This window comes from Epinephelus moara, chromosome 8, assembly GCF_006386435.1.
Source record: "Epinephelus moara isolate mb chromosome 8, YSFRI_EMoa_1.0, whole genome shotgun sequence".
NCBI classification, from domain to species: Eukaryota; Metazoa; Chordata; class Actinopteri; order Perciformes; family Serranidae; genus Epinephelus; species Epinephelus moara.
In genome coordinates, this window is record NC_065513.1 from 12898933 (window position 1) to 12911162 (window position 12230).

The 12230-nt window shown below is 40.6% G+C and overlaps 1 protein-coding gene across 4 annotated transcripts in view; it reads right to left on the minus strand.

Annotated features, from left to right (window-relative positions):
- Window positions 1–12230, minus strand: part of ncor2 (nuclear receptor corepressor 2) — a 109451-nt gene that overhangs the window by 77376 nt on the left and 19845 nt on the right. For all 4 annotated transcript variants that reach the window (XM_050052244.1, XM_050052247.1, XM_050052246.1 and 1 more), the window contains exons 2-3: window positions 1233–1428; window positions 272–387 (exon numbers count right to left, since the gene is read on the minus strand). In XM_050052244.1, the coding sequence (XP_049908201.1) occupies window positions 272–387; window positions 1233–1337 (221 nt within the window). In that variant the 5' untranslated portion in view covers window positions 1338–1428. The remainder of the gene's footprint in view (window positions 1–271; window positions 388–1232; window positions 1429–12230) is intronic.

Consider the following 12230-nt stretch of genomic DNA (forward strand, 5'->3'; position numbering starts at 1 on the left):
ACATCTGCCTCATTTTCGCTGTGGTATCATGATACTACTCAGAACCATGATATTTTCATTGGTATCGCACAGTGGGTCCCAATTTTGATACCGTGACAACACTAATCTGGAGGGGGTTCATCTGCAAAAACTAATGAACAACTAAACAATGATATTCGGTACTCGGCTTCGGCCACAAATTTTCATTTCGGTGCATCCCTACTAAAATTATCTTAAAAATGGCAATATGCTGCTTGTGAGAAAGGAGACTTTATGACCATGGTGCACCTACCTCTCATTCCCAGGCTGAAACTCTGAAAGTAAGGAGGGCCGACGGCGATGGGGCTGGGCCAGGTGGGAGCTGTAGTCCCTGGCATGGTGAGAGTGGTAGTCAACCAGTCCCACTTCCTGAAAGACAAACAAAACAAAGTGGTCAGCATGATGCCAGATATCCTGTATTTATCCCTTCTCCTTGAAAATGATGCATTAATTCCAAAAAGGAATAAAAACATTTTGGCATTTCCTCCCATTCCCTGCCTTGTTTCTTCTGTTATGTCCAGTCGTTTTCTCTCCAGCTCTCATTTCTCCCTCTCCTTCTATGTGGAAGTGGGGCAACCCATGCAGCTACTGTAAACCGGACCCTCTGCCAGTAAGGAACTGTGGGACACAGCCCGTCAACCCTCATCTCATCCTGACTGTGATGACAAGAGGGAGTGGTAGGATTAACTACAGGTGCAGCTATGGAGATCCTGGGGGGGGGGGTAAGCCTTGGATTCTCGCGCCATAAGAGAACAAAAAAGGCCTTGCAAACACAGGAGGTCAAAGAATGAACTTCTACATCAGCTAGAGGCCTCTTCTTTGAAGCACAGACAGCTTCGGCCCTGATAAACAGAGGAACATAATCTTGATAATTAGGAGAGTTTGGTGGAAATAATGGGGAAGGCCTTAATGTGACTCCATGATGACAACATGAACTGTCAACTCAAACATCTAATGAGGGAACAGCTCTGTGTGCACAACACTGCAACCTGAGAATGTTTCTGTTGGAAAAACACCAGTGGGGGCCCCTGGGGTCAGGCCCTTACCAGTGGTTCAGAGTAATGCCCTGTTTACTAAATATTCGGGCAGGCAGAGCCAGAACTACAACTCAAGTAAAATCTCTCAAAGGGTTTTACCTTGAAAAAAAAAAAAAGAAAAAAAAAAAAGGCACTACAGGTGGTGCCATTAAAAACATTGTGTGCCAGGCCCCTTACCGTGTGCGCCCGTTGCAGCTGCAGTGGTAAACTGGCAGGGTTTGGCAGGTGCCGTGTATCCACAGCCCTTCGACCCGGCGGCACAGACTGGGGATGAGAGGACATGCTGGCACAGCCGCTTCCTCTACAGGCAGGAAGTGGGTGTGGCTGCAGAGCAGATGCCGTGCATTATTGGCTGTTCCTCTTAGCCAGCAACCTGCAGAGAAAAAAAAACATAGCACATTAGACTTTTTTGTAGTTGAGCGACTCCAGTGGAATTGCTTTGGTCGATGTCATACCTGCAATACATAAGACATTATACAATAATGCATGACTGCAGCTCTTAAACAATTTGATGTTTTCTGGCTAGCACCTCCAGAGTAGCTAGAGATGAAAGTGTGTGTCTCTGTCTGCTCCAGATATCAGAATGTCATCACCTCCCTACCACAGCTGCTCCCCCCTCCATTGCTCCTAGCAAAGAAGTGAAAGTCCCTGCACCTGCTAGACTGAACCCCTCCTTCTCTGCTTACTGAATGGCCCACTGTCCTAACACTGAGGACTCACAGACAGAGACCAGCCAAGTCAAGCAACCAGCCCGTAAACCAAAAATACTCAGAGTTTAATGGGGCTTTACAGGCAACATAAATAACTCAATGACAGATAGAGATGTAGGCCTTGAGAGTCGAGCACTGGATTTTAACTCCAGATGACGTTATGCACACTAGATCGACCTCATCTACAAGGAGTGTGTCATATATTGACGAAGAGTGATGATATAAGTAAAAACAGGCAGACACTGAGCTGGAGCACAACCTCACATATGCTCTCTGTGAACGCTGAGGGAAGAGATGTTTATTCTGCACACAGGTAGTGAAAAAGGAAAGTAGGTAGGAGTGAAAATAAAGAGGCATGAAGAAAGGGCCATAATCCTATTACAGTGACCATGCAGACTGCAGCACACACCAACAAAGTATAACCGTATTGTTGAAATCGGAGACAATGCTGAGGAAGAACAAGGTGGACCTATGGAAATAGCTTCAAACCCTCAATGGGAATGAAATTTCCAAAGAATTCAAGATCTTGTTCTACAAAAATTCAATGTTGAGTATTCAGCTCTGGTCAGCTTGTTACAGCACCGTTTTCCGACACTCTTAAAAGCCTGTGATGGTTGTAGTAGTAGTAATAGTTGTAGTAGTAGGTGGACTAGTACTCGTGACATGTGTCCCTGTGATTCCTGCCAACAAAGCAATTAGGACTCCTGCCATTTCTATGAGCCTCTGAGTGATGACGCCTCTCTCTCATAGCTCATGTTTCAGCACTGTGCGAGCCACACAAGAGGCGCAGTGGCAGAAATATGGTCTCTTAACATGGCACTGATCAAAATCTTGACAAGATAGCAAAGTGCTCTGGGTGCCCTGCAAATCTGTTAACTGAAAGGAAAATCCACCACCACTGAGACAAACTCCTCCAAGACAGTTCACATGCATTTTATTTTGTAGATAACAATAAATGAGATTTGGCACTAAATGTAATTGTTCACGACGTGTATGTGTTTGTTTTAAAATAAATATAGTCTATGAATAATAACCATTATTACTTCAAAAACATAACAAGGAATTTTGAGAAAATTTGAAATGTCATAAGATATTCAACCTGTATCTTTAACATAATTTAAAGTCCCCCTCAAGACACCTTTAAAGTATGTAACAAATGCTCTGGTATATTAATATTTTGTTTAACCTGGTTTCGTACATTAAGAAAACCCTCTGAAAAAAGACTAAAAGCACATCTATCCCCTTCTTCCTCATTGAGAAATTCTGGATTTGACCTTGAACTCTGTCCACCACTGCTGCTTGTGCCAGGTTTCACTTTCTCTTTCTACTTTGTCCAGCGCTGCCACATTGCTACTGAGAAGTGTGAAGACAAGTCTGGATATGCAAGACTACAGCTAGGTTGACTGGTAAAAAATCTGTGCACATTAAGATGGCTAACATTACTATTAAAATTTCAGCCATACATGTTTGAGCTTCAGCCAGACCCAGACTCAGATGAGGAGTCTGTTGTACACATAGTCGGTGACTAGCTGATGTATCAGAATGGTATATGTAGTATGTAGTTTTCTATCTTTTATTTGTTTATGTTGTCTGTTAGCCTGTTTACTTGTAGGCTAAGTGGCAGCAGCTGACACTGTGTTAATGGTTGTGAAACATACAATAGTATCTGCTAGGACTTTATAGTACGCTCACACTGACTACTTGTTGGGCCTTAAGAAGTCTGATACACCAAATGAACTACTTCACAGTGTCAACTGCAACCAGATCTGGTGTCTAATTGAGATCTGTTTTTATTTGTCACAATGTGTTACCACACCCAGCTAGTAAATGTGACTTACAAATTCAATTTAGATTGGGCTTTTAATTGAAGTTTTATGGTTGATGCTTTGTAGGAATTAGTAATACATTGTGCTAAATTAATAGATCATGTATAGTGGTTTTGGATTGTTGATACCATTTCTCAATAAACCTTAGTATGACTTGTTGACAACTTGGACCTGAACACAGTGCAGATATCTGCTTGTTATTGCACAGCAGTGAAGTCCATTGGCATCAGGTAGTACTTTTGTTTAGTAAAATACGTTATCACTTAGGGGTGTAACGGTACACAAAAATCTCGGTTTGGTACGTACCTCGGTACACAAGTCACGGTTCGGTTTTTTTCGGTACAGTAATGAAAAAAATAGACAACTATTAAATATCTTTTACTTATTGGTAACCTTATTAAAACATACCACCACAGCAGTTAACTCTTTTTACACAATTTTTGAATGAAACAAATATATATAAAATCCTGCTTTTTCACATTGTTTGAATGAAAATAGAAATATAAAAGTGAAAAATAAAATCCTGCTGTTTTTTTAACACATTTTTTGAATGAAAAATATAAATATACATTTCTGCTTTAACAGTTTTACTCAATTAAAATAAAAAGTATAGTGCAGCTGGTCAGCTTTAAAGCCTGCTCAGATTCAGTTTTACTAGGAACTTACTTAGCTTTCCCACTTTGTTAAAGTGCAGTAAACAAAACATGCTTATATCTAAAGTGCAGCTTAAACAATTTTACTCAACTCCAATGGCGTTGATTATTTCTTTAGCGCGATGGTCAGGGAAACGCTCTTTCTTTTTAAACGACGACGATATCGTAGTTTGCACCAGATTGCTTTTTCTAGTCGTGCCGGTTAACGTTCAAACTCGGGTGGTGTCGCTTTAGATGCGTTAGCATGTTAGACGTGTTTCCAAGTACATACCCGACCGCTGTTCTGCAGTGTCGGCACACTGCTTTTGTCTTGTCAACTTGTTTATTTCCATCTTCGTATTTTACCCTGAAACCAAAGTGTTCCCAAACGGAGGACTTAAGGTTTGCGGGTGGGTCTTCAGGTTCGTCAGGCTCACTTGCCATGTTGTCAAAATGCGAGAATGCGCTGCACAAAGTGAAAGCGGAGATTTACGGGACTCGGTCCGTCACTCAATTATGTCCGTCGGGGAACTAGATATTTTAAATGGTTCGGCTCACAAAAACGGAATTAAAATAAAACAACATAAAATAAAATAATCCTGCGCCCAATAATTCGGTACAGGGTTGTGCCGAACTGAAAGTCGCGTACCGAACGGTTCGACACAAATACATGTACCGTTACGGCCCTATTATCACTACAAACTGTGGTTGTGTCAACATAAATGACAGTGCTGTCACAAGCACAAGAACCTTGTCCATGAGGAACGACTGGCAAAATATTTTGGGACACGATAAACAGTATTATTGGCGGGAAAATACAATTACGTTTTCAATAACAGTTGTACACCTAAATGTAAGTATTTTAATTGAAAACTAAACAATAACACTCAGACAAACTCACAACCAATGGTGGTCTAAAAACTGTAATACTCTCTTACAAGTACTAATGCCAGGTCAGCTACCTCCACTGGTGGCCACAGTTCCTCATAGTGGTCCCTTTAAGTCCCGACCTGTACAGGGTTTGAGTAATGACCTCTGCAACAAGTAGTAAACAAGCACTTATAATAGCACTACGAACCTGAGTCCGGACAACATCACAAGGTTTCATCATTAGCATAGTATAACCTATAGTAGAGTGCCAACGTGCCAGTCTCTGTTGTCCGACTCTTTATTTCAGCACAAAGAGGGGCACTATCTACCCTTCCTTCCTGCCCCACTGTCACAAACACAAAGTGTCATTTGATTTCAGTTATGCAAAGGGCTCTATTACGAGAGGCTGAACATGGCTCAGGCTTTAAGGAACAGAGGAGCTCTGTAAACGTGGGCTGAGAGAGGCCACGAGATACGAAAACACTGCTGAAATTCTCACACCAGATAGACTTTGCCTTTGTGTCAAGTAGTCTAAACTGTGGCTTCAAATATTTTCAAGCAACTGGTGTACACTCGTCTTTCGGCGAGACAGACCTGCATAAACAGACCACACAAAGGGGAAGTGCTAAAGTCCTTGAGTCGACCTCACTGGTGGTGAAATACTAGATGTGGAATACTCATGATATTGACAAAGCATGCAAATGTGCTCAACAAAGGGCAGAAAAAGAGGCCAGCGAGACAAAGAGGGGGTGAGATAAGCCATCCTCCTGGGAAGCCTCTCTTTGATGACCGTCCAGTCCAGAGAGATTCCCCTGAGAAGGACGAAAACAAGTCTGAAGGCAGTCACAAGATCTGCAGAGGACAAAAAACCTGAATCAAGATGAGAGGGTGAACACAATGAGAGAGCTTTGACATAAACTCTGAGGCGAATGGGGCCTTTCCAGATGAGAGGCTAAACACATGCACTGGCACTGCTACAGACACCCACAGGCAAGTCGATGGCTCACTGCCAACACTGCGAATGAACTCAGTCACCTCACTCTCTCACTCTAGCGTGCTTTCCTTCTCCCCTCTCTTGCTTTCGTCTTCTGCACAGAGTAGAGTGGGCCTCAGACTTCAGCGGTGCAAGCCAATATTTCATCCTCTTACCCCCCACCCTCCCTCTTCATTTTAGGAATGGCTGTGGAAATACTAGCACAGAGTACACAGACGGCTTCCAGCCTGCCAAGCAGAGCAGGAGGCTGACTTCAAACAACAGTTTAATTCTACCGACATAAACAGTTAATCAAATCGCTGTCTAGTCTGACTTAGTAGCTTGACAGTCAAGCAATAAAACAGAGTACAAGGAATTCAACAGCTTGTAACATATTTTTTGATAAGAGCCTTGATAGCATGGCTTGGACCCTGACAGAACTAATGGTGTGATCAGCCAAACACCACAGCACTGTACTGTTAATCACATGTTAATCATAATCAAAAATATCATGTTAGAAAAAACACATTAGGATACTGAGGTATCAACAAGGACTTCTGCAATCATTATGACAGCCAAATGAGATGATGGCCCTAAAGGTGCTCCGATCAGGATTTCTGGGGCACAATACCCAGAGCAGCATCGGCTGATACCAATCACAATGTCCACTTGAAGCCTTCCATTTGTCATGTAGCATTATTATATTTGTGTAACTATATTTAATAGCACTGTATATCAAGTATTAAAATCAAGGGGTGAGACTGCATCATGATGACAACTGTTTATTAATTGGCCATGTTGTTTATTAACACCATGTTAATACATTTCCATTTTAAAACAGTATTTTCACATGAAACGATCTCCATACACACAAGTGTTTAAGCACCATTTCAGAAATAGGGTGCGTTTTGAATTGCATACTTCTTCTTTTTACTTTTAGTAGGCACTGCAGCTGCTCTTTAAAGTATGTTCTGTTGCATGTAGTATGTGCACAATCTTGACATACTACTTCTCTAAACATTACGCCCTGAACTTTAACCCTCTTTCTCATATAAGTGTTACCTTGGAGATAGAACAAAACGCCATTCACCAGAGCTCTGCTGTGCAAGTTGGCTAAAATGCGACTGTGTTGTTCTGTTGGCAAATGCAGTGACTTTAATCAGCAGTGAGTTAGAAGTATAAATACTAAATGTCATTTGTTAAGCTACGAGTACAGGAAAACTCCGCTAGCTGCCAAACTAATTTATGCAAAAAGTGCTTGAACTAATAATGGCTGACTAGAAAAAAATAATGACATGTCTATAAGCCATATTACTTTTGTTAAAGAATCTTGTTGTTTACCCGTGTATTATGGCTGTTGGGAGAAGATTTCCTTCAGGGCTTTAACCCAGATAGGCCTGAAGTTTTAGGAAAAAGATTGGGTTAAATAAAAGAAACTGAAGGTTAACTTATCCCATGTGCTGTTTAGTGTGTGCTAGTGGAGTCAGTCATTAGCACTCTCTATTGCACTTAACTGGTTACAATTATTTACATTATTTGTGCGGTGTTTTTATCTTTTATGGCCAAAAGTTTAAAAAAAATTAAAAATTAAAAATTAAAAAGCCGGTGTAAACAAAACCTAGGCGAGACCAACGATCAAACTTTTTAGAACGAATATCAGCCAATAGCAATTGGTCACCCATCAATCGAAGCTCCCCGCAGTCAAATGCATGTAGCTACTGTAAAAAGGCAGATGAGTGAACTGTAATGGGCATCAGGCATGAGAACAACATCAGAAGTCTATAAAGAAGTGCCCTAGAGAGCCGAGCTTAGAGGAGGGGGGCTGCTAGGACTCTCAGCCTAGGAATGTGGCACCCTGTCAGATCTCATAAGGATTTATCTCCCTGGAGCCTCATTACCGAAAGGCCCGGGACAAGGAGGCTCTCGCTCGCTTACCCTTTCACTCACTCACCCTCATTCCTCAATACTAAACTGCTCACAAACACTATACATGTATGCAAACACTTGCTTTCTGAAAGATTTTCAAATTACCCTAGTCTTAACTTGCAGCATGGGTGGTCCAGTTCATGTTGTGTCAGAGTGACACCAGGTAGTGGGACCCTAACATTTTGTGGAAATAATGTACTGACTTTGTATTCCTAAAGAGAAACTGGTGGTCTTTTCCATCAACATTTATACAGTCAGTCAGCACCTAGCAGCCATTAAAGCTAAACCTTGAGGAACTTCTGCGTTGGCTTCCACACACATCTGCAGAAGGGTGGGAGTGAAGCATCCCACCCTTCACCTCCCTCCCCATCAACTCTAATTTAACATGGAAACAAAGCCCCTGCAATGAATCCAGCGAAGCCTCAGTATTGAGGCCCCAAGAGGGTTTTTTATGGTCTGGGTGCAGAAACATGGTCAATCTGTGTGATAAGAACAGTTTCTCAAGAAATACAATGTAACAGTTAAGTCTTTTCCAACTGACCTCACCCATTTTTGTTTTATCAAAACTATCTATGGAGTTCTCTATGACACAGTGATTACCCAGGGTAACATGCAAAGCCTGTTACAGATTTGCATTTTTCATTTTCTTTTTTGTACTTATTTTTTTCCTTCCTCACACATAAAACATCCAACATAGACGATATGCACTTGTTTAAACTTGTTTAAGTCTTTTCATTCTGAACACATATAAAACACTTGTTAAAATGTTAATAATTATCATTACACATACACAAGTGCAGCACACATCAATTACCTCACCTTTCATACCACTCTTGAATTGACATTATAGTAACTGAAGTATGATAATCAAACGTACTTTGTGGCTTAAACTAAGAGGAAAAACACACACAAATGTAATAGGAATAAAAATAATGAAATAAATACAACGAAGTAAAGAGAAATAATACAAAGAAAAGAGAGGTGACTACAGTTCTGGCTTCGCTTGTATTAATGGTGACCATCTTTCAACAAACCTTTCTGTTCACAGCTGTAATCTTGCTATTATTCTCTCCATGATAAAAACCTTATTTAACCTGTCTCTCCAGTGCATTATGCTGGGGGCTGCAGATTCTACCAGGAAACTCATTTGCATTTTTCTATCGCAATCATATTTTTTCAGACTGCTTTCTGTGCAATAAAACCTCACACTTTAAACACTTGAAACTTAAATGGTCCATTCCTCTTGGCCCATGTGTCGACAACAGCACTGCAAGAGAAAAACTAATCGAAACACAGTGAAGTAAAGAGGAGGAAGTCGCAGTGCAACAGCCAGCGGGCAAAAAAATGAGAAGGTGATTGCAAACACCTTTAAATTAACGGTTGGACAACAGCAGGAAAAACACTCATAGATCTGCCAAACCCTAGTATAACGCCCTTTACTCTGCTAAGCAGTAACATCCAAGACAATGCTGACAAGGCAGAATCCCCTATTACTAGTAGATGGTGTCACACTGACATTAAAAAAGGAGAAAACAACACAAGATGAATGTAGTGCAGGGGCCATAATGTAAGACAGTTCACTGCAGGTACACGGTTAACCTCAAACATAAAAGACCAGATGAACACAGGCTTATAAAAACATGTTGCAATCTAACAATCCTCATCTTGTTTAGCTCTGCCAGTCAAAAGTAATTTAATTCTGTCAGAGGAATCTCAAAAAACTTTAAATCCAAACTAATAAGTTCCCCTAACCATTACTGGAAAAACAGGCAAGCGAGAGAATGAGTTACTAACAGGGAAGTGAAATCAAATGTTAGGTGACAGATAGAGGCTATAAAAGGCAGCAGGTGATATAATTATTGCCGGTGTGTCAGCTTGATATATAGTGCAGTTCCTGGCAGGCAGGTGGCTAGCGCAATGCTATTAGTACCAAACAGAGAAAGAACATCCCGACACCCCAAGCTGATCTTGCCTTACCTCTGTTCAACTTTCAGACAGGAAATCAGCGGTCACAACACACAGTCAGCAACTGAAGTCACTGTGAGAAAAGTGTGAACACCCACAGTCAACTTTGACACGGCTGTAATTTGTCTGACAGAAAGAGGTACAATCATCTCCCTAAACCACAGCCTGTCACACCTTTCATTTTGAATCTGACTAAACGGCACACTTCTCATCACGCTAACAACAGTATGATTAGAACCAAAACAAACACACAAAAAAAAAACACCTACAGCTACGAGCGAGGAGAGAAAAATAACATAAGTGATTGTGAAACCGAAAATGAAAGTAGTACTGAGATATAAACAATGTTGAAATACAGCACAAATAGCCTTCATTTGGATTTTTTTTTTAGCTTTAATGGCGTCAGATGTGACTGTTACCAGTAGAACAGACATGTATTCAACATTTTCAAACAGAACTGCTTAAAACAAATTGTGTATAACAGCCGGTATAGGTGTGGACCAAATGGGCTGCATAAAATATAATCACTGGCCACTTATTTTGCCTAAAAGGAAATTTCTAGTATGTATTGCAAAGATTTTAAAAATTATACATGAATAAAATATTAACTGTTTGAGATTTTGTCTACAACCTACCATACAGGATTGGATATTAACTATTTTGCCCATCTGCCACTGTGGCTGGTGGATTCCAAAATCTACCAGCCACTCAATAGATCACCATTGTCTTTTGGCTGGTGAATGAAGCAAATCTAGCAGCCACTTGAATATTTTACAGCATTTGGCTGGTGGCTGATGCTAATTCCAACCCTGCTACCATATCATTTATATTACACTAGAAAGATTCCATTACCAAAATTCAAATAAGTAAAGAGTGAGGTGTCAAAAGTAGGCTACCTAATTTGTCTCAAATGTGACAGATAAACAGTACAATGTTTATGATACAAATATATCATTTTTAGGTTGTAGATTAAAAAATGTCAGCATCAATTGGGCTACCAGTCAAAACTGTGGTGCTTCTTCCCTCTCCAGGAGAAGAAAATTACAGACCCCATTTGAAACTCAGTTTAGTATTGATCACTTTTTTGAGGCTTTCTGTTTTAACAACAGTGAGCCAGCCCTTTCCTACTGCTGAATTGCTGCCACCTTAAACATTGATGATTCTTAGAATCTTGGCAGGCTATACAGTTGTACAAATCAAGATTTGTCTAAAAAAACTTGCTACACTACAAAACTAACTGTATCTGAAATGGAGAAGGGTGACTGAAACAGAGAGCAGCTCTACACAGAGTATGTACAACAGGTTTCTTTTTGCTGCTCTCAGCTCTGGTCCTGAATTCTACTGTTTCTATAAATTTGGATTTAATTACTGAGCTATGACCAGGACACATACTGTTTTCATTTCTTTGTGTGGAAATGTCATTTTCGCATCACAGATGATGGACAAAAACATCAAAACGTACTATAAAATGAGACAGAAATGAGACATCCTGCACAAACCAATTTTCTAAATAGCCAAACTACCGTTAGTAGAGACCATAAGGATTTAATTTACTTATCCTACATTTCTTTTAAAATAGCAGCCCACAAAACTATACTGTACACTACGTACACTACACAGTACAACTGACAAAATGCCAACATCATTGCTGATGAAAGGATCCTGCAAGTGTCACCTTGACAATAATGTCAGAGCAGTTTAACGTGACATCACTAAGGCAATTAGCTGAGAATCCCACCTACACTTAGGGAATACTCTTTACTAGGGATGTAACGATACCAGAAACTCACGATACGATATTATCACGATAAAGAGTCCACGATACGATATATATCACGATATTTATACAAGGGGAAAAAAAGAGAAAATTTATTGTTAAAAATAGCTATTTTATTCAAAAATAGTGCATGTGCACTGTACAGCATGTTATTTTTAACTTGGAAGCGTATCATAAACAAATCAACACACAGTTGAACATGTGCTTTCATTTCCCCCTGTTACTGCTAGGCAGGCAGACATTAAAGTGCCATAACAAAGTCATGTCAATTAAAACTATAGTAGTCTGAGTGGGTGGAAGTTCGCTACAAAGATCAGCCTCTCATTGGGCGGAACGAGCCACCCGCTGAAGTCCCGCCCTACCACCTCCAGTTGCAGTTTTCAACACGTCCTTTACTAACTTTTGCGGTGTTTGATCTTGCAGGGATGTAGCCATTTTTCTGCCATGGTTCGCGTCCTGTAGGCGATATTTTTGTGGGCGTGTTACACCAAAACCT